At 40.9% G+C, this 24,009-nt stretch overlaps 1 protein-coding gene across 2 annotated transcripts in view; it reads left to right on the plus strand.

Moving 5' to 3' along the window:
* The window catches only part of LOC134088594 (alpha-(1,3)-fucosyltransferase 7-like), a 163,173-nt gene extending 139,164 nt beyond the window's left edge, over positions 1-24,009 (plus strand). The window contains exons 1-2 of one of the 2 annotated variants that reach the window (XM_062542636.1): positions 17,697-17,910; positions 22,465-24,009. In XM_062542636.1, coding sequence (XP_062398620.1) covers positions 17,894-17,910; positions 22,465-23,596 — 1,149 coding nt within the window. In that variant the 5' untranslated portion in view covers positions 17,697-17,893 and the 3' untranslated portion in view covers positions 23,597-24,009. Of the gene's footprint in view, positions 1-17,696; positions 17,911-22,464 lie in introns of those variants that run through there. The other variant, XM_062542637.1, reaches the window with a different exon arrangement.

A 24,009-nucleotide genomic window follows, 5' to 3' on the forward strand; every position in this document is an offset into this window, starting at 1 on the left:
GTTGCCTTTGAAAAATGGCAGTACTCCCTAAATTAGCTATAGCCTGGTCATACCGAACCCTCGTAAGGGAAATGAAAATTGAGCGGAAGCTTACGGAAGGCTATACCACGCTATAAATTAGCCTCTTCATGAGTTTCAATCTGCTCAAATTTCCTCCTCTTGTAAGTGTGAGATCATATTAATCTGATATGTTAAAACTACTTCATCTGATATGACAAATACTCACTCTGAGTGATCAATAGCATTAACATTCCTGGAAGGGGCAATATGGCTGTCAGGTGCAGATTTGAGAGGTGGAGAAGCACTGTTGTTTACTGCACAGTAGGACCTTCTAGCGCTTGTCTACGGCTCTAGATACTGTATGGGTCTGTGCAAGTGTGGTTTATGCTCTATTGTGCATCCTTGTTGATCATGTAAGCATATTGCATTGACACATTGAATATTTTAAATGGATTCATAATGATGTTTCATTCATCCAGGTGGTGATCTTCACATCTCAGAAGTGAGGATTGTGTTGATAGGAAACATAAATGAAGGGAAGAGTTCATCAGGAAACACCATCCTGGGCAGAAATGAGTTTAGCACCACAGTAAGAACAGCTGAGTGTGTGAAGAGAGAAGGAGCAACAGCAGGGAGACACATCATTGTAGTGGAGGCACCAGGATGGTGGAAGAACTACCCTGTAAAGAAAACTCCCGAACGTGATAAACGAGAGATTGTCCTCAGTGTGTCTCTGTGTCCTCCAGGACCCCATGCTCTACTCCTGATTGTTAATGTGGATGAGTCATTCACAGAGACATACAGAAGAGGAGTACAGGAACACATGGAGCTGCTGGGTGAGAGAGTCTGGAGTCACACTATAGTGCTGTTCACATGGGGGGTCTGTCTGGGAGACACAACCATTGAGCAGCATATTGAGAGTGAAGGTGAGGCTCTGCAGTGGGTTGTAAAGAAATGTGGGAACAGGTATCATGTTGTAGACAATAAGGAGAGTGATGGTGGCCAGGTGACAGAGCTGCTGGAGAAGATAGAGGAGATGGTGGCAGGAAACAGAGGGCATCAGTTTGACTTTGATAGAAACATTTCTATGAAGCTACAAGAGAAGAAGAAGGAAGAAGAGAGAAGAGCAGAAGAGAGGAGGATGAAGGTGTACAAGCAGAGACAGACTCTCAGATCATCAGCAGGTAAGCGACATTTTCAGCACTCAACCTTACACAAGATGCATTTAATATTGTAGCTCATGTACATTTCCTATTACTCTGTCACCCTCTTTTTTTCTTTAACTCTCTCTCACACGCATTATTCTGTTACACACAAAATAACATCTATTACCAGATCTCTCTCATACTCAGAACACACACACACACACACACACACGCACGCACGCACGCACACACACACACACACACACACACACACACACACACACACACGCACACACACACACACACACGCATACGCACACGCACACACACATACACCTAAAAACATGGCCAAAAAGTCATGATAATTCTATGACAGCCAAAGCATAGAGATGATTTTTCAGTGTAGTTCACAGAATGATATACTTTCTGTTTCCAGGTTTTCCACATATTTCTCACATGAAGATCGTGCTGTTGGGAAACAGAAATGAAGGGAAGAGTTCATCAGGAAACACCATTCTGGGCAAAGAGGAGTTTGGCACCTCAGGAAGAACAACTGAGTGTGTGAAGAGAGAAGGGGAAACACAAGGGAGATACATCACTGCAGTGGAGGCACCAGGATGGTGGAAAAATTACACTGTAGAGCAAACTCCTGAACCTGAGAAACAAGAGATTGTCCTCAGTGTGTCTCTGTGTCCTCCAGGACCCCATGCTCTACTCTTGGTCATTGATATAAGTGAGTTATTCACAGAGACATATAGAAGAACAGTGCAGGAACACATGGAGCTGCTGGGTGAAAGAGTCTGGAGTCACACTATAGTGCTGTTCGCCAGAGGGGACTGGCTGGGAGACACAAGTATTGAGCAGCATATTGTAAGTGGAGGAGAGGCTCTGCAGTGGGTTGTAGAGAAATGTGGGAACAGGTATCATGTTGTAGACAATAAGAAGAGTGATGGTGGCCAGGTGACAGAGCTGCTGGAGAAGATAGAAGAGATGGTGGCAGGGAACAGGGGCTGCTTCCTGTTGAAGCAGAGTATGGAGTTACTTCCAGAAGGTTAGTATGAATATATTTTTCTTCTTTACTGTTACTTTACTAATAAAAGCAAATACAGTCCAAACTGAATGTTATTTTATGATAAAAGACATTTTAGAGTGTTCACTTGTTTGCTGCATTCATCAAGTGCATTGGTTCTATATGTGCAGAGGGAGAACATAGATCTGATGGCCGCACTAGGAGCAGGTCTGGAAACGTGTCTGATCTCACAAGGCACTTCAAGCAGCGTTCTGTGGCTGCCTCCACTCAGAGTTCTGGTTATGGCACCGGGGACTCAACAGAGAAGAGTGGAGCTGGAGAGATGGCAGCTGTGGACCAAAGCAACAGAGCGCATTTGGGTGATGACGTTTCTCAAGAGAATTTAAACTTGAGACCAGAACATGGAAAAAGACATGCAACTAAGGAAAAAGGTAAGTTCAATTGATTCAATTTTAATTACGAGAAACAAAGGAAGTCCTATTGTTTTGTTGATTAGCCACAATTCGAGGTTAAAAAATCTGTTGTGAAATTGAGACTCATGCATGTTGTGTGAACTGGGAGAAAAGATCATGTAATCCCTTACAAAAATTCACTATGGTTTATAGTTCTTCATTGTAACTAGTTACTATTATGATTTTGACATGGTAATGTTTAGGGACGAAGCACAGGCCAAAGCACGAGACAGGGTTCAGTGGCAGGGTATGATTGCAGCCTTATGCCCCAAATGGGACAAAGAGGATAAGTAAGTAAGTAAGTAATGTTTAGCTACAATGTTGTTTTACCAGTCGATGATGTTACAAAGTTGGGTATGGGGAGCCATAGTTTTGTTTATTGAGCGTAGCTAGCGTAGCGGTCATATAGAGAAGTTTTTTTTTTTCTCGTTATCTACTTCCTGAATTTTTGGTCAATGATTCCCGGGGCACCGTAACACCGGAGCACATGAAACTTGGTGGGCATGTAGTCCCGGTAAACTTTTGCGGAAATTTTGTTTGGTCCCCGGGGGCCACTGCTGATGTTAAGAGAGCCTTGACTCTCTGCTGATGTGTACTTCTCCTTGTCAGGGGTATCAGAGAGTCTGCAAAATTGCGGGGCAGAACTGGTGGCCCGGCTTGATGCAGTTTTTGAGGCTGTTCGTTCTCATCGTGAAGAACAGAGACTTAAACGTGAGTATTACTTCACATGAGGTTCAAACCGTATCAGTGTAGAGAGTGGGTAGAAAGGTACATTTTAGCAAATAGCTGAACTATTTCGACAATGGCCGATGGCTTTTTGGCAACTGGCTATAATGTTATATCATATGTTTATGTTAGTTTACCTGAAACGTCCTTAGGCTGAGCCAACAGTCATTCATTACGATCGCCTGAAACCATATAGAAGTGCCTTGGAGGCACCGTTAACGGCGGAAAACTGCAACCCCAGGTAGCAGCTTTATCTACAGTAGTTCACTCCCTTTGCATTTGGGGTGATCTGACACATGTCAGGTCTCACCTGCTGATGACCCGCCTGCTCTTTTGGCCCCTTCGTTCTGCAGTTTTATCCTCTAGTGATGTTATTCTCCTTCTCTCCTTTTCTCTGTAAATCAATTAGGATAAAAGTGTCTGATACATTAACAAATGTAAATGATGGGGAAAGGGCTAAAAGCCACCTCATCATTTCAAGAACTTGCATATCTGAGTAAATAATGACTCATATTTGTTTTATATTTTAAGTGAATAATTGTTCTCAGTTATTTCATATTATTGCATAAATTAAATGTAACATGTTCAGATTATTTGTGAGTGTTCAATATTGCTCATGTTTCATAGTGATACTGCACTGGAAACACTACATTAATTAAAGAGACCCTATGCAACTTTTTCATAGTCATAAAATCGCTTAGAAATCGTTGTTTTGCTTGACTGACCAGTTTTATCGAAAACAGTCACATTTCCTCCCGCCCCTAGTGTCCCTCTCCGCTATTACAACCTTGCAACTTTCTGATAAACGAGCGTCTGCTGTTTACATCTGGAAGTCAGAGACGCGAAAGGAACAAGAAGAACCACGCTTGCGATTTATATTTATATATAGCCTATATATGTATAAATATACACGCTAAAGCTGATTTTTACATCATTGAAAGCAGGAAGTCCAACATTGAAATCCGTATTTCTCCCATCTCAAGGCAAACTGAGGGAATGATGCACGACCATTCAAAAACATGACTGGTTTTCTAAAGATACAAAGCTTAATGCCAATCGGTGAAGTGTCCCTTTAACTACATTGTGAATCCTTATATTGAGCATGCAAACACATGACATTTAACACGATGGATATTTTAAGTAGATCAATACCATTTTTAATTCATGCAAGTGGTGTTTTCCCCATTTCAGAACTGAGGATTGTGTTGCTGGGACACAGAAATGAAGGGAAGAGTTCATTAGGAAACACCATCCTCGGCAGAGATGAGTTTGACACCTCGGGAAGAACAGCTGAATGTGTGAAGAGAGAAGGAGAAATAGCAGGGAGACACATCACTGTAGTGGAGGCACCAGGATGGTGGAACAACTTAACTGTAGAGAAAACTCCTAAACATGATAAACGAGAGATTATCCTCAGTGTGTCTCTGTGTCCTCCAGGACCCCATGCTCTACTTCTGGTCATTGATGCGAGTCACTCATTCACAGAGACATACAGAAGAGCCGTGCAGGAACACATGGAGCTGCTGGGTGAGAGAATCTGGAGTCACACTATAGTGTTGTTCACCCATGGTGACTGGCTGGAAGACACAAGCATTGAGCAGCACATTGAGAGTGGAGGAGAGGCTCTGCAGTGGGTTGTAGAGAAATGTGGGTGCTGGTATCATGTTGTAGACAATGAGAAGAGTGATAGCGACCAGGTGACAGAGCTGCTGCAGAAGATAGAGGAGATGGTGGCAGGAAACAGAGGGCATCAGTTTGACTTTGACAGACATATTTCTGAAAAACTACAAGAGACGAAGAAGGAAGAAGAACGGAGAGCAGAAGAGAGGAAGATGAAGGTGCACAAGTGGAGACAGACTCTCAGATCATCAGCAGGTGAGGAATATTTTTGTTATACACTCTTTCCTCCTCATTAATATTCACACACACACATACAGTATAAACACATGCACAGACTTCACACAACCACACAGACATACGGTCATACACAAAAAACATCTATTGCAGGATAGGATCACAAAACACCCTAATACACACACACTTAGACATACACAAAAGCCCAAAGTTCATATGTATACAGTATGTAATATGTAACATTTTGTTTATGTAATATGTATATATGTGTAAGTATAATTATAAGTTCATATGTAAAAGTATATGTATATTCTTTGATACCATAAGTATACTGTAGATAGGTTTTCAGTGTGTTTCACAGAATTACATGCTATCTGTTTGCAGGTGTAGTCCCACGTATTTCTGACATGACAGTTGTGCTGCTGGGAAGCAGAAAGGCTGGGAAGAGTTCATCAGGAAACACAATTCTGAGCAGAGAGGAGTTTGATACTTCAGGAAAAACAGCTGAGTGTGTGAAGAGAGAAGGAGAAACAGCAGGGAGACGCATTACTGTAGTCGAGGCACCAGGATGGTGGAAGAGCTTCACTGTAGAGCAAACCCCTGAACGTGATAAAGAAGAGATTGTCCTCAGTTTGTCTCTATGTCATTCAGGAGTCCATGCTCTACTCCTGGTCATTGATGTATGGGAGTCATTTACAGAAACATACAGAAGAACAGTGCAGGAACACATGAACCTGCTGGGTGAAAGAGTCTGGAGTCACACTATAGTGCTGTTCACCAGAGGGGACTGGCTGGGAGACACAAGTATTGAGCAGCACATTGAGAGTGGAGGAGAGGCTCTGCAGTGGGTTGTAGAGAAATGTGGGAACAGGTATCATGTTGTAGACAATAAGAAGAATGATGTAGGCCAGGTGACAGAGCTGCTGGAGAAGATAGAGGAGATGGTGGCAGGAAATTGTAGCCATCAGAAGGCGAATGAAGACAAAGTCGAGAGAAGAGCAGAGGAGAGGAAGATGAAGGTGCAAAGGCAGAGTCATACTCTCAGACCATCAGCAGGTGGGAGACATTTTGAGCTCTCAAACCTAAGGATAATACATTTAGATATACATATCACTGCTCACCGCTTGCCTGGTTAGCACGCAAACCTTTTCACTTTGAATTGAGAAAGGCTCTGGACAAGGTTCATTGACTTATAACTTCAAGCAGTAACGTAACTAGCAGCTAAATTCAACTGAAATTGTTACATTAAACTCTTACCCATTGGATCAGAAGTGCAACAGTCTTGTAAATGAAGGTTTTAAATGCAGTTGCTAAATTCCAAAAGAAAACATGTCCATACCAGATTAGCAATTGTATTTGCATGCCTGTGTTTTAGGAACATTGGAAATGGACGCCAACAGCCTCTTGCTCAAACAGACCTGCACAGCAAATCCCAAATTTGCCAAAGGTTTGTATGGGTATTCCAAGGCTACCTATCTACTTTTCTCTCTCTCACACACACACAGACAGACAGACAGACAGACAGAGAGACAGACAGACAGACAGACAACCCTTAAGACATACAAAGCCCAAAGTTCATTTAATACATAAACATTTTATGACATCAAATATGACTTACATATCTTCTGTCTCCAGATGGAGTTCCACATATTTCTGACATGAAGATCGTGCTGCTGGGAAACAAGAAGGCTGGGAAGAGTTCATCAGGAAACACCATCCTGGGCAGAGATGAGTTTGGCACATCAGGAAGAATAGCTGGGTGTGTGAGGAAAGAAGGAGAAACAACAGGGAGACACATCACTGTAGTGGAGGCACCAGGATGGTGGAAGAACTTCACTGTAGAGCAAACTCCTGAAAGTGATAAACAAGAGATTGTTCGCAGTGTGTCTCTGTGTCCTCCAGGACCTCATGCTTTTCTACTGGTCATTAATGTGTGGGAATTATTCACAGAGACATACAGAAGAGCAGTGCAGGGACACATGGAGCTGCTGGGTCAGAGAGTCTGGAGTCACACTATAGTGCTGTTCACATGGGGGGACCAGCTGGGCAATACAAGTATTGAGCAGCACATTGAGAGTGGAGGAGAGGCTCTGCAGTGGGTTGTAGAGAAATGTGGGAACAGATATCATGTTGTAGACAATGAGAAGAGTGATGGTGGCCAAGTGCCACAGTTGCTGGAGAAGATAGAGGAGATGGTGGCAGGAAACTGCAGCCATCAGAAGGCGAATGAAGACAAAGTCGAGAGAAGAGCAGAGGAGAGGAAGATGAAGCTGCACGGGCAGAGTCATACTCTCAGACCATCAGCAGGTGGGAGACATTTTGAGCTCTCAAACCTACACATAAGACATTCATATGTATCACTGCTCATATGTACTTCATTCATCATTCCTCTGTCCTATACTGTACACTCTGTTTCCTCTCTCTCTCTCTCTCTCTCTCTCTCTCTCTCACACACACACACACACACACCTAATAGCATACAAAAAACACAATGTTAATTTGATAAATGAACATGTTTAACAGTCAAAATATAAAGAGGATTTCCGTATGTTTCACAGAATTACAGTACATGCTATCTGTTTCCAGGTGGAGTTTCACATATTTCCGACATGAATGTTGTACTGTTGGGAGACAGGAAGGCTGGGAAGAGTTCATCAGGAAACACCATCCTGGACAGAAAGGAGTTTGACACCTCAAGAAGAACAGCTAAGTGTGTGAAAAGAGAAGGACAAACAGCAGGGAGACACATCACTGTGGTGGAGGCACCAGGATGGTGGAGGAGCTACACTGTAGTGGGAACTCCTGAACGTGATAAACGAGAGATTGTCCTCAGTGTGTCTCTGTGTCCTCCAGGACCCCATGCTCTACTCCTGGTCATTGATGTGAGTAAATCATTCATTGAGACACACAGAAGAGCAGTGCAGGAACACATGGAGCTGCTGGGTGAGAGAGTCTGGAGTCACACTATAGTGCTTTTCACCAGAGGGGACTGGCTAGGAGACACCAGTATTAAGAGCAGAGGAGAGGCTCTGCAGTGGGTTGTAGAGAAATGTGGGAACAGATATCATGTTGTAGACAACAAGAAGAGTGATGCTGGCCAGGTGACAGAGCTGCTGGAGAAGATAGAGGAGATGGTGCTGAGAAACAGGGGCCATCAGTTTGACTTTGACAGAAATATTTCCAAAAGACTACATGAGAACAGGAAAGAAGAAGCGAGGAGAGCAGATGAAAGGAAGATGAAGCTGCACAAGCAGAGACAAATTCTTAGATCATCAGCAGGTGAGAGACATTTTACTGTAGGCTCTGAAACATTATACAGTACATAACACATTTAAATATATGCATCACTGTCCATATCTAGTTTATTCATTATCTCCTCTTTAGCACACACACACACACACACACACACTTCAATTAATATATGATAACTCTATGATAGCAAACATATAGAGAGGAATTTCAGCATCTTTCACAGAAATGCATGCTACTGTATGTTTCCAGGTGGAATTCCACATATTTCTGACATGAAGATTTTGCTGCTGGGAAACAGAAAAGCTGGGAAGAGTTCATCAGGAAACACTGTCCTGGGCAGAGAGGAACTTGATACCTCAGGAAGAACAGCAAAGTGTGTGAAACGATTAAGAGAATCAGCAGGGAGACGCGTCACTGTAGTGGAGGCACCAGGATGGTTGAAGTACTACACTGTAGAGCAAACTCCTGAACGTGATAAACAAGAGATTGTCCTCAGTGTGTCCCAGTGTCCTCCAGGACCCCATGCTCTACTCCTGCTCATTGACGTCAGTGACTCATTCACAGAGACACACAGAAAAGCATTGCAGGAACACATGGAACTGCTGGGTGCGAGAGTCTGGAGTCACACTATAGTGCTGTTCACCAGAGGAGACTGGCTGGGAGACACAAGTATTGAACAGCACATTGAGAGTGGAGGAGAGGCTTTGCAGTGGGTTGTAGAGAAATGTGGAAACAGGTATCATGTTGTAGACAATACAAAGAGTGATGGTGGCCAGGTGACAGAGCTGCTGGAAAAAATAGAGGAGATGGTGGCAGGAAACAGGGGCTGCCCCTTCCAGTTGAAGCAGAGTATGGAGATTCCTCTGGAGAGTTAGTATACATATTTTGTCTTTGTTGTTTTTCTTTTAAAGGCAAATACAATTCATACATACTACATAATTTTAAGACAAAACGATTTTAGAATGTTCACTGATTGTTGCCTTCATCAAATGCATTGTTTCTATCATCTACAGTGAGAGAACACACACCCGATGTCCGCACTAGGAGCAGATCTGGAAATGTGTCTGATCTCACAAAGCACTTCAAGCAACATTCTGTGGCTGCCTCCATTCAGAGTTCTGGTTATGGCACCGGGCATTCAACAGAGAAGAGTGGATCTGAAGAAATGGTCACTGTGATCCAAAGAAACAAAGCATACATAGGTGACAAGATTCCTCAACGTAATTTATACTTGACACCAAAACATGGAAAAGGACATGCAACTAAGGAGAAAGGTAAGCATACAGTTTTTAATTGGACAAGAAACAAAGGAAGTCCTATTTTTTGTTGTTTAATCACTATTCATTGTTAAAGTTGCTCTAAGCAATGTTACACAGTTTCTATGCTAAAAATAATCCAGGCTGCACCAGGCTCTTTTTGTTGTTTTCGGGGCCTGGGCTGTTTACAGAGACCACTTCTTTGTTTTACCATATATTCAGGGACAGGCAGCAGGCAGATTGTGAGAAGTAGGTTAGACATTGTGTAACATCGCTTACCATTAATACAATACAGTATATTATGAGATAGGTGAGCTGAAAGAAAATATGTAATTTCCCATGCTCTAAGAAGGTTTATTTCAGTAATTGTCAATCATGCAAATATCCACAAGATTATAATTCATTGACAGATTTGTAGACAGCTCACGTCAGCTCAATCTTTGAAGTTGTTTCATGTTGGAATTCTATGTTTTGTTCAGTGAAAATGTATCAGTGTTTCATAAAAGGTCTGATGTATATCTTATAAAATCTTGTCATGTTCCCAGAGGGCCAGAAGAAAAACATTTTTGTAAATGCAGCTACAATATCTGTGGACTACAATAGTTGCATTGGAAGCGGATCATATGGAGCAGTTTACAAAGGTTTATACCAGGGAACTCCTGCTGCTGTAAAGATAATCTCTATTGGAGACAGTTCAGTCATCACAAATGAGTTTCTCATACCTTTGTGAGTGTGTGTTTATCTGTTTTTGAATTATTTATTGTATACTCAACAAAAACATAAAAACATTTGTTTTTGCTCCCAGTTTTGATGAGTTGAAGTAAGGAATCTAAGACTATGGACACAACACCTTTATTCCACTCAAGTTTGGTATTCTGTATTAGTGAGCACTTTATGATGAGTTCACGGACAACAGTTCTGGTTGACAATCCTGCAGTTGTATGCAGCAAACTTGTGACATTAGGGACTTTGTGTTGAACGATAAAACTGCACATTTAGAGTGTTTATCATCATCAAGGTACATCTTTGTAGTATTTTTTTTACATGTTGTGATATGTCACACTTGTTGGGTGGATAGATTATCTTGGCAACAGCAAAGGGTTCATTGACACACCTTTAGCATATTTGAGGACACAATTTGAATTGAATTTGTGTGCAGAGATTAAATGTTTACTTCAATTCATGAAATCGCAAGTTCTCTGTCAAAATTAAAGCTCTGCATTTACATTTTTGTTTAATGTAATTCAAACAGATTTTATGGTTACCGGTAGTCTGTCTGTTTTATTTTCATTTATTATCACAATATGTATGCAATGACAAAATATTTTTAATCGCCTTAATACTGTGAGTAGATTATGTACTGTATGCATAATGCATTCATTGTTCAAATATTGACAAAAACTCACATTGAACATTATTCAGGAATCTGTCTCACCCCCACATTGTGCGGATGATGGCTATAGCCAAAAGTGAGACACAGATCCTCATTGCTAATGAGTACATCCATGGTGCCAACCTGCAGCAGGTTCTTTACAAAGACTCTTCCATTAAGGTAAAGCTTGATGTTTCCTCTATCTGTTAACAGTGATAATATACCTATACAGTAACAATGCACGTCATACTAATAAAGAATAATATTTCATTACACTTTCAGTTACAATATGAGGATAAGCTGTTTGTGGCGCTGGAAATTACTATGGCGGTTGAGTACATACATGGAAAAAAAATCATTCATCAAGATCTGAAGCCAGCAAATATAATGGTGAGTTTCATGTTTTAACTAAAGTTGATGCAAGCGCTTGAGACCAACATTCCGGCATCCTCGGTGCCATGGTTCAGGTAGTTATTTAGGAAAAACTGCATTTTTTGGGGGTGGAGTGGCCCCCGGGGACCAAATGATTTTTTTTCTGTAAAAGTCTACTGGGCTACATACCCACCGATTTCCATGTGCCCCGGTGTTACGGTGTCCCGGGAATCGGTTACCAAAAAATCAGGAAGTAGATGACAGGAAAAAAGAAGAAGAAGAAAAACTTTGACAATCACTATGACCGCTACGCTAGCTATGCTAGCGGTGGTCATAATTATTGTTTGGGACCAAAACAACGTCAATCTGTTTTGAGTAAGAAATATGCATTTATGACTGAATAGCATAGCCTTTAGGGGCAACTTTACTACATTTAAGTAAATTGCTATAATAAACCAGTGATTAGGTAGCCTGGGTTTTCCCATACTGCCTTGCGCGGTGATTTCAATCCCGCTGCTAAGCCAGTCTGGAAACTAACGTCCAAATGTTCGCCTGATGTTGGCGAACCAATCACAGAACACCCGAGAAGTTTCCGTTGCCCTCTTGCGTCTACATTCAACGCCAAAGGATTTACGGCAGCCCTTAGCATTGCATACGAACGAGTTGGGTGAGCTATGCGCATTTGATAGACATCCGTGGCGCCCAATGAACGGATCTGGGCATTTTTTCAAATACGAGAAAATGAACGTCTGGTTGCCAGACCACGTCTCATTTGAGAAGTGGGAGGCGTTAGCCAGGCTAGTGATTAGGCTCAAAATCATTAGATGTTTCTGCTACTATGGAGAGGGTCTCAGCATTATTATTAAGTTTTATTAATATGTTAGTGACTAAAATAGCATTCATTCATACAAACATTCTTTAATGACAAAGCTGAAGATCTGATGAATCTAGACTAATTCTCAAAGTTCCCGGAACTTGGTTAATGATATCATTTGTTGCTATATACCTTAATGTTAAGAATTAGCCAGGAGTTATCAAACTTTCTGGAACCAAGGACCACTCGTACAGAAGATACTTGTCAAAGGACCTCTTCATACTGTAACTGTCACACATATTACTCCTTATGCCGGTGCTTTGTAATCAGATGGCACCTGCTTTCGTCTAGCTTCATGGCTTCATTTGTTATCAGGTTAAAATGTTTCACATGATGCCTTTTGACCTTCCATTGCTGTTCTCAAAAAGCGAACTCTTATTATGTAATCAGTGTAGCTAGTTTGGGCTGGTATGGTAATGTAATTTGACTGCTCAATTTTTTTTATTTTTTTTTCTTGTTGCTTGAAGATTGCAGCAGATAACAGAAAGGCCTATCTCACTGATTGGGGTATGGCAGACTGCCAGGAAACCATGGTAATGACAAGATGTCATAAAACAGAAGCTCACAGTGGACCACTGGGAGGAACCCCACCCTACATGGCTCCAGAGTGCCTGGTGATGTGTAAGAAATGCAGCACCATGTCAGACATGTGGTCTCTTGGCATCACTCTTCTGGAGATGTTCACAAACTCCAAACCATGGTCAAACAACAATACACAAGAAATCCGTGAGCTTCTTTATGACCAACAGAGTCCTCCTGCTCTTGCTAAACTACAGCCTGCTCTTGAGGACATTGTGAAACCATTGATTGAATATAAACTCCAGTCACGCATGAATGCCAAAGACCTGGTGATACTGTTGAAATCAAAAGTGGATCTCATCAAAAGATATGGGTTCCAATGGTGAAGAAAGGCTAGTGATGGATAAAAAGATGTTTTGCAGTTATGTGTTTTATATTTCAGGTGTTGTCTAGATGACACTATAGTCCTAAGTAATTTAACCTGAAGTGAAATTAAACATAAGTTGGTACATTACACCACACCAAATCCTTTTGTAGGTGCTTGCCAAGAAAGGTTTTATGATTTTCAAAGGTCAAAGTTCAAAGGTAAAAAACACACTAAATATATCCAGCTAAGACTTTTGAAGTTTGAACCTTGAAAACAACGGTGTTGGCTTTGTATAAGTAAAAAGAACATTAAAAAATTAATCCAACCATTTATTAAAATGTCTATCTGTCTATCAACATCCATTAAACTATCAACATCCATCAATAGGCCTCTGTCTCTAATTCAATTGCTAGGCTACTTAGCAACCTCTATAGCAAGCAATTCTAAAAATACATCACAACATACTGTAAATTACACAACATGTAAATCCTCATTCGTTCTGTTTTACCCCATCTCTCTTTTTGATATTAGTTGTGTTAACTACAAATAATATTTAACATTTCATTTTTGGCATTTTCATGCACTGGTAATTCCTTGGAATTGTATTTCTAGTTTTCCATTGTTGTCATTGGCCGGGTTTCCCAGAATCGGTAAGAAGCTCTTAAGTGCTAAGAACTTCTTAGGAGCGTTGTAAGAATGTTCTAAGAACGCTCCTAAGAAGTTCTTAGAACTTAAGAGCTTCTTAACGATTCTGGGAAACCCGGCCATTGTGGTTCATTGGCATGCAAGTTATGTTTTTTTTTTTTATAAGGTTTGGCATAGATAGCAATAGAACTGGTTTCTGTTGTCAGAGCATTGTTCATTATATAGCTAATAAGGAAATAGAATCATGTTTAGACAAGGTCTAACTTATCCCCACTGTGAAACGTACAATGCACTGATAACAGAAACCAGTCCTATTGCTATCTATGCCAACTGCATACCGCATGAACCAACAATGAATCAACATATTATGGTAAAATGTTGAGTGTGTTTGACGTACTGTCCTTGTAGCATACTGTACCTTTCTACATTTCACAGTGGGGAGAAGTTCACTTTGTCTTAATATAATTCTATGCCCTTATTAACTGTACATACACAGGGCAAAACCCTGAACGATATGATTCAGGTCACTACCAAACATTTCTCAAGGCCAACAACAGCTCATTTGCATTTAAGGCAACAGGCCCTAGAAACAGCCTGTTCTCAAAGGGACTGAAACTGGCCACAATGGAGCTGCTGATAGGGTGTAATTGGAGGGAAATTTTGCACCAACCGCTTCAGGAACATCTTTTGTGCAACCCATAGGTCTATTTTGACTTAGAAAAGAGGCAATATGGGACCGTTGAAGAATAGATTAAAAATGTAAGTATAATTAAAGAATAACTCAAAAGAAAACATAAAAGACACAAGGCAGAACAAATAAAAAGACTCAGAATGTGTAACTTCAGTACCGCTGCTGGCCATTTGGGTGCCCTAAGCAGAACTGCTTTGTGGTGCCCCCCTCCCCAGTTTGATGCTGCTGTCAGTTTAAGGGCATTGAGTCTACATAACGACCTTTTTGACAGCTCCATTCAAATAGAATATGGCCAACAAACTATTTTTGTGCCACATTTATAGAACAGTATTAACTAGAAAATTACTCTGAGAGTGCAGACCTCCACCAAGTAAAAACATAAGTCTTCTAGATCCAGACTGTGATACGGATCACGACACTCCCAAAATGTAATTGTTTCTTCCTTGGGTCATTTAGACCTTTCCTGAAAATTTCATTGAAATCCATCCATAACCTTTCGAGTTATCTTGCTAACAAACAGAGAAACGGACAAAGCAAACCAACCCCGATGAAAACATAACCTCCTTGGCAGAGGTAACAATGCATGATATTAAGTTGGTAAACAACCTTCATGGCTTCGGAAATAGAAGCATGTCTGACATGATGCTCTCTAGACATTTTCTGCTTGCAATTAGAAAATGAACTATGAGCCTGTAGCCACCTATAGCCTGTGCAGGTGCATCTCCACTGAATTTCAGCTTTCCAGTACATATAAGCACCAGTATTGGCCTATTGCATCTTTATGAGCTGTCTCATTCGTTTTGACATGTCAGTGGCAGCCTAGAACTATATGCAACTACATGTCAACCGACAGTGTATTGAGGTAAGGATAATGGTCTCGACAGCATTTTTCACTTAATACAGTACTGTATATGAAACGAAACTGAGAAGAAAAAAAACCTCGGAGTCCTCTGTGGTAGATGCGGCTATGTGACTGCAACTAGGCTACGTGACACCTGACGATGCGTTGAGGCAATGATGATTGTCTCATCAGCTAGTTTTGTTTAGCTGCAGTTTGAAGTACAGCTACTTATATTGATTGATTAAGTTGGTATAAACAATCTTCATTGCTTTGGAAATAGAAGCATGTCTGACATGATGCTCTCTAGACATTTTCTGCTTGCAATTAGAAAATAAACTATGAGCCTGTAGCCACCTATAGCCTGTGCAGGTGCATCTCCACTGAGTTTCAGCTTTCCAGTACATATAAGCACCAGTATTGGCCCTATTGCATCTTTATGAGCTGTCTCATTCGTTTTGACATGTCAGTGGCAGCCTAGTAGCTACTAGGCCTACATGTCACCCGACAGTACCCACAGTGTGTTGAGGTAAGGATAATAGTCTCGACAGCATTTTTCACTTATCTCTCACCTACAAAACACAATTGGCCAAATGGATAATTTTCCTCTCAAAAGCACATTCCATGTTGTTACACCACATTTTGTTACATACACTAACTCGTCATTTCTCTGCACACACTAACTTTACCAAAACACTGGAAACCTGACTCAAAATGAAGTTATTTTGTCAAAGAATGAAGCTTGTTTTCACTTCACAAGATACATGCAGTCAATCAGAGTACACTAGGTTTCAAAATACTGGCTACTGTTGACATTACAAAAACTGCATAGACTTTCATGTTTCAAAACATGCAATCAAGCATTTTTACACTAATTTTTTTGGTTGGGAACTGTATGTCCAGATGTAATGAATGCAAATGCATATCAGTAAAAAGGAAATCTTTTTTTTTTTTTGCTGTTCACTGGGCCTACAGGAGGTGCAGTACAGTACTGTTTACAGTAGACTATGATAGAACAGAAAAAGTTTTACAGCATTGCAGTGAACAAAATATCCATGAAACACAAGAGCATTCTGAACAAAAAACAACAGCAAAAAGCCCAGATAAAAAGGGGGTGAACAAAAAAAAGCACAATATTACTGTGTCTAATCTCTGCACCTGCTCCTCTCAGTGCTCCTGCACCTCTCACTGGGCCTGGTCTTCTCCCTGGGCCCCTTACTCTTACTCTTCCTCGTCCAGACATTACAGTATTTGTCTTTTTCTGTTTCTGCTTCCACAAACACCACCTCCTCTTTTTACTGTGTAAGTGTCAATGTCATAGAGAGAAATAACCCAGAGAAATAACCCTTGCCACTGAGTCAGTCTAAGATAGACTGGAATCAGCTGTGGATGGCCCAATTTACCCAACATACTGTAAATCATCTGTGTGTCAATTATTCGATTGTTTGTTTATTATCAGCTGAGATATAGCCTATTGCTTTCGATTTGATAACATTGCAGAAGCAGATGTTTTTATACTGTATCTAAGGTTTGGAATATTGTTTTAACTATTGTGGGATGTTGTGTGTTAACATTTGAAAATAATACAAAAACGATCCATTATTTTGTTGGGAGGTATAGTTTGTCTGTTAAGAAAACGTATGCATTGTGAAAATGTATTCACTGACTGCATACTGTGTGAAAACAACATGAAATGTGTGAATGGTATGGCCACAAAAGACCGATGCTGTGCTAACTGTGTTTAGAGTTTTGAAAATGTGTCAACTGAATGGACAAACGCTTGTTAGCGATTGAAAAAACTGTACAGTATATGAAACGAAACTGAAAAGAAAAAAAACCTCGGAGTCCTCTGTGACTGCAACTAGGCTACGTGACACCTGACGGTGCGTTGAGGCAATGATGATTGTCTCATCAGCTAGTTTTGTTTGGCTGCAGTTTGAAGTGCAGCTACTTATATCGGGCTGAGAACCAAAGGGGCGTAAGTGACATTTCACCAACTTTACAGGAGAGCTAAAACCAATCTAACTGCTTCTATATGTTCACAGGTAGACCTTTGGTTTTTGTTCAAAAACAATATATTTATAAATATTTTACTTCTATAATTTTGTCAGCTAAGAGAGCTCATCAAGAGCTATCAGATGATATATATAACTCAATTTTGACCAAAATGTCACTTACGCCCCTTTGATTCTCAGCCCTCGAAATGTTGGTGCCCCTTGTTGCCCCTTGTTGCCCTACGGGCGTGGTGGTAAGGGCAGCACTGTCACTGTAACTTGGGAATTTTATCAGTCAGTTAATTTGCATTTGTGCAGAACATCAGATGTTGGCAGTTGTGTTTAACCAGACTTACTTGTTTGACGACCAGTGTAGGTGATAGTTATAATATCCATTACCCACCAGTATCTGTTTGGCAAACACGATTTGCTGTTGCCACAACGTCACACAGAGCCGGGGAAGACAGAAGGAAAGGACACAGGACAGGGCAGCAGCAGTCCCTGAGATGGACACTTCTCCAAGGTAAAGAGGTTATCCGGCGCTGCTTACCCTCAACACTTTTTTCCTACTCTCTTGGTACTAAACATTTTATCGCTATTTCCTCCCAACAACTGTAATATGACCATGCTGGTGATGTGGTACGTGTTTTGTGTCATGCCAATGTATGAGGAAATGCGGAATGGCTGGCTATTACTGTATGTTACAGAGGTTAGAAAGAAGTTTTATATCAGTGTTATTTAAGTCATCAAAGCTCTTTTTTCTATAAGCTTCAAGAAATAGCTTTGGTAAGCACTTGCAGGTCCAAGGGCCTCTCAGACACTTTGAGGCAGTCTGCTACACCTTGACATTTTAAAGTTTTTCATCTAACTAAAAACATCTCTGCAAAAGTGGCACATCTGGTTATAGTCTAGAAGACCTCAATAATAATGATATGAGAGTAGTGGATGTAATGATTTTTTACATTTATTTATTATAATTAAGTGTAAACACAACTACATAATGTTTTTCAAAGGTCTTCAAGCCTTGTAAAAAAAACACACGATATATACCCAAGACTTTTGAAATTGGAACTTTGAAAACAAAGGTGTTTGCTACTGTACATAAAAGTAAGAAGAACATTCAAAATGGTATGCAGTTTTACTACAAATTGTGTAGTAGTGTCTCTTAGTGAGTGGTTCATTCAAATTCAAATAAATTGAATTGGCATTTTGAATGGGCCTGCTGCAGGTGAGAGGATTAATCCTCATATTTTCTTTTAATGTTTTTACAAACCCCCATCAATATATTCCTGTTCGAAACAGTTTTCCAAATCACCATGACATTCTTTTTAGTATGTCATCATGTGAAGATATCTAAAGTTTTAAGATAATGGATTGAAATTACAAGAACTAAGTTTTTTCTGTTGTGGCTGAGGGAACTGCCATGAGCATGATTTGAATAGCTCGTCATGTTGATGACACCTGCAGATACATATAGCTTACAAAAGTAGACCAACTGGTTTTCAAACAGGGTCCATGTTGGGCAAGTTACTTCAAAAACGTAATACTGTATTACTTGTTACTGTCATTTCAAAGTAATGTGTTACACTACAATAGTTACTGTCTCTGAATTGTAAATCATTACACTACTACTGCATTACTTTTGAGTTACTTTCATATAAACTTTAATATAGTATTTAGCTTATTATGCTCGATCCAGCTCAGTCAGAATTTTTTGAAACCGACAAAGGGTTTAAGTCTGATAAATTGCAGAGATACGGTAACTTTAGGCCTAGACTACTCATTTCTATTCCACTTGAACCTCAGGAAGGAGACTTGTGGCAGCTAATGTTTATTGCTAATGTTTATTGTGTTTAACAGACGTTTTCGTCAGGATCACAGATTGACATGATGTTGCTGTTCTAATACCCTGCTGAAAAAAACAGCAAGAAACCAGCTGATGCTGGTAGCTGGTTATAGCTGGTTTTAACTGGTCTTTGCTGGTTTTCTTCCAGCCTTTGCTGGTGTAGCTGGTTAGGCCACCAGCTAGACATGCTGGCGTGACCATCTGAGGAAACTGGTTGTGCTGGTGTGACCAGCCTGTCAAGCTTGACAAAGATGGTCAAGCTGGTTTTCTAGAATGACCAACATAAGCTGGCGTGGCCAGTAAAAACCAGCAATGTAGACCAGCAACACCAACTAAAATGACCAGCTTGAGGTGGTACGACAATCAAAACCAGCTGAATTACCATCGTAAGCTGGGTAAACCAGCTGAAGGTGTGTTTTCGCGAGAGTTTTGCTGGTCTTGGTGGTTAACTATCATAGGGTGGTCAAATAAGCTGGTTAACAAGCTGGTCAACCAGCAAACCACCTTTAACTGGTCAGGCTGTTTTTTTCAGCAGGGTAGTTCCCTGCTGAAAAAAAACAGCAAGAAACCAGCTTAGGCTGGTAGCTGGTTTTAGCTGGTTTTAGTTGGTGTTTGCTGGTTTTCCTCCAGCTATTGCTGGCCTTTGCTGGTGTAGCTGGTTAGGCCACCAGCTAGACATGCTGGCGTGACCATCTGAGGAAGCTGGTTATGCTGGTGTGACCAGCCTGTCGTGAGGGATACAGCTGGTTAAAGATGGTCATGCTGGTGACCAGCCTGTCAAGCTTGACAAAGATGGTCAAGCTGGTTTTCTAGAATGACCAACAAAAGCTGGCGTGGCCAGTAAAAACCAGCAATGTAGACCAGCAACACCAACTAAAATGACCAGCTTAAGGTGGTACGACAATCAAAACCAGCTGAATTTCCATCATAAGCTGGGTAAACCAGCTGAAGGTGTGTTTTCGCGAGAGTTTTGCTGGTCTTGCTGGTTAACCATCATAGGGAGGTCAAATAAGCTGGTTAACAAGCTGGTCAACCAGCAAACCACTTTTAGCTGGTCAGGCTGTTTTTTTCAGCAGGGTTATTTATAGCAGTGACAACCTGTTGAGGCAACAACACCTTACCTTGTCAATGCTAGTCTGGACGGGGGTCTTGCCAAAAGCTGGAGACTCCACTGCTGACAGCGGATGCATATCTTCAACCATACTCTTCCACAAGTCTCCTTACTTCTTGAGGTTCAAGTGGCATCGCGGAACGGGATAATATGCTTTGCATATTCTCCTCTTATCTCGTCCTCAGTTTGCTTTCTTTTTAGGCACGTAATGTTAGCTGGTATCGCTCTTTAAACGTTTCGTGAAATTACTTGTGCTACGTGAATGTGTTATTGTCTTTTTTAGGCTACATGTCTCGCCTACATTGAACATAAAACATGTAGCCTAACAATGTTTAAGAATGAAATAGTCTAAATGAATTATTAATGGTAGGCTACGACTAGGACATTCGAGCTCTAATTTCTTGCGAGGCTACAGTACTGAAGCGCCATTAGCCATTCCTCTAACTTGTTTTTTTTTTTTTTTTTTTTTTTTAAACCCAAGAAAAAAAAAATGCCATCATGCAAGTTTTGCCAATATCTTTAGCCAGTCTTCTAACTTGTTTTTCAAAAATGCTCTGAGCCATCCTGCGAGCCTTGCCACTAATATTTTTAGTCATTCCTCTAAATTATATTTAACTTCAATAAAATGTGTTCTTGCACATGTGGTGTAGGATTTATATGTTCAGGGGGTTGGGGTCAGGGGTCACTTTGGGGTTGGGGGTGTTGGTTGCTGGGTTGGTTGGTTGGTTTAGTCTCCCTCACTGTCTTGTAAACTGCCTAGCTCTGCAGGTTATGCTTGTTACAGGTATTTTAAGACTATTTTTTGTGTAAATTATCAATTCCAATACCCCGTACACTCCTTTTGGGGTCGGGGTCCCTGAGCCATGGTCCTGGCCCCCGCACCTTCAAAGACATTCTAGGGGAAACACTGCAGTGTGTATTTATTACAGTCATTCTCTTGCATTTTACAAAAAATAAGTTTAAATTAATCTGTTAATTAATGTGAAAAATCTGTTTATCATTGCTTAGGATGGCCACATAAAAGATGTAAAGCTTTTAACTGCCCTTCATCCAACCTCAGCCTTTTAGTGTCCCTGCACCCTTATCCACTCCTACCTCTCATGTCTCATGACAGGCTATGCTTATACAGTATGTCTGTTTCCTGTACTGTAGGGTAGACTGAGTACAGTTGAGACACTTTTTGCATTTTGATTTTACACACAACAATAGTGAAAAGAAGTGAATTTTCACATGACATTTCACATGACGTTTTATGAGCTTGTAGAATTAGATATTATCAATCAATAATACCCATAGTTTATATTTTCCACAATTAGCTCATAAACATAAGGTGCATTTTATGTACAGTGGTACAGTTGAGACACCCATTTTTAATGAAGTATAGTAAACTAACCGTTCATTGCAAAATTTCATGAATAAAACCCTAGAAATTGCAAAGTGTTTTTAATTTAACTTAATTAATTTAAATTACATTAGCATTTGTTAAAGGGGTTCAAAACATGAACAAAACATGTGACGCAGGAACAGATATGGCCACCGAACAAATCGAATGTTGGCGTAATGACGCTATGAATACAATGTGTGTCTCAACTGTCCCCCGCAGAGCTCCTCGCACATTTCCCTAGATTTTGCAACGACCTTACATGACATAATGTCAAACCATATGTCAGTTTTAGGGCACATGATAGAGTTTGTAATGATACCAATTATGTATAACAGTTTCATAAGGGTAATGAGCTATTCATTGTGGAAGACACACAGTGACGTCAACATTTTTTTATGAGAAAACTTCTTTTGGCGATAACTTTGGATTGGAGATACTTGTGTCATTCAAATTTTCCATGATCGAGGAGGACACTAATAGGCATGTGTATAGCAAAAATCACAACTTGGGCTTACTGCGCACGCAAGATATTTAAGGTGACTCAACTATACTCGTGTCTCAACTGTACACGGTCTACAGTGAAGATATGTAGACCTACGTGATGTCTGCTTGGTTACTTTGTTCAGTATATTGTGTAATAGGATTCCTTTTTTTCTTTTAAATAACCATTACATTCAGATACTGTCTTTTACCTCAACACAATGTTTTTTTTTTATTGTTCTCTTTTTCTTTAAAGGCAATACAAATGTGAACAAGACAACAATATCAAACGTCTGAGCAAGCAAATCCTCGCCATTATTGCTGTTGGTTTCGTTATTCTTGTCGGGCAGTATTCCCTATGGCCAACATTACAACCCTCCGCTGCAATGCCACCTCACTTTTCCATGGAGGAGCCAAAGGCAACAGCCTGGTCAAATTGGTCAGATTCTACCACACTAAAACCCATCAAGAACACTGTCATTGTGCTGTGGTACTGGCCCTTTGGCGGATCGGTCACTCTTGCTGATAATTACTGCATGGATAACTATGGCATTCCCAACTGCGACGTAGTGGGCAATCAGTCCTGGTTCCCCAAAGCAGATCTGGTGGTGTTCCACAACCGTGAGTTGGTCAACGGGCAGCGGAGGTTACCCCTGAATCTGCCTCGGCCAAAAACCCAGAAGTGGGTCTGGCTATCCTTGGAGAGTCCTCCACATAATGGGAATATGAGGCCCCTAGCCGGCCTCTTCAACTACACCATGTGTTATCGCCGGGACTCAGACATTTATGCGCCGTATGGGTGGCTTGTGCCAAGCAAAGCTCCGAATGGCACAACCGTTGAGGACTTTATACCAAAGGGCAAAACTGCTCTGGCCTGTTGGGTGGTGAGCAACTACCAGGCTAGACATAAGAGGACACAAGTGTATAACAAGCTGAAGAATGTCATCCCAGTGGATGTGTATGGAGGTGCAAGAAATAAGCGTATCTCTGCAGATAGTCTCCTACCCACAGTATCTCGTTACTATTTCTACCTCTCCTTTGAGAACAGCATTGCTACAGACTACATCACGGAGAAAGTTTGGAAAAATGCCTTTAAGGGTGGAGCCATACCGGTGGTTTTAGGTCCGTCGCGGAAACAATACGAGGCGGTCTTGCCAAAGAACTCCTTCATCCATGTGGACGACTTCAGCACAGTAGAGGAACTGGGCATCTTCATGAAGGCTCTGGCTGCGGACAAAGAGCGCTACGCTTCCTACTTTGCCTGGCGTCTGAACTACACCGTTGCTGGTGCAGGATGGGTGGAGAGACTGTGCAGGATCTGTCCGATTATTAGCAGTTTGCCCACATCAAAGATATATAAGGACTTACATGGCTGGAATTGGCAATGAAAGCTGGAAGAAAAATATGTACAAGAGTGTTACTGTAGCCTATGCAATCTCACTTGACTTTTAGGCACTTTCAAGTGTTTGTAATAACTACACAGATACGTACTGTATAGTAGCCAATACTACTCTTTGAAGTAGGGAAAGCTGACACAAATTCAGAAAAACAATCAGGTAAACATTATTAGCTTAGTCTAGCTGCCACTTCACACAGCTCACAAGTTACCTGACGAGAGATTCACCCTCAGCACAATATGTCTCAAAGGTATCCAATGTTTAATCTTAAAGGCATCCAATGTTTAGCTTTTCAGTTTCTTTCCCTCACTGGGCTCCCTGTATACTGTATACTGTAAATATGATATCTATGTTGAGTATAATGTCTTCACTCTTTTGTCATCATTAAAATACAGTATGTCGCC

The sequence above is a fragment of the Sardina pilchardus genome, chromosome 8 (genome assembly GCF_963854185.1).
Source record: "Sardina pilchardus chromosome 8, fSarPil1.1, whole genome shotgun sequence".
In the NCBI taxonomy this organism is placed as follows: domain Eukaryota; kingdom Metazoa; phylum Chordata; class Actinopteri; order Clupeiformes; family Clupeidae; genus Sardina; species Sardina pilchardus.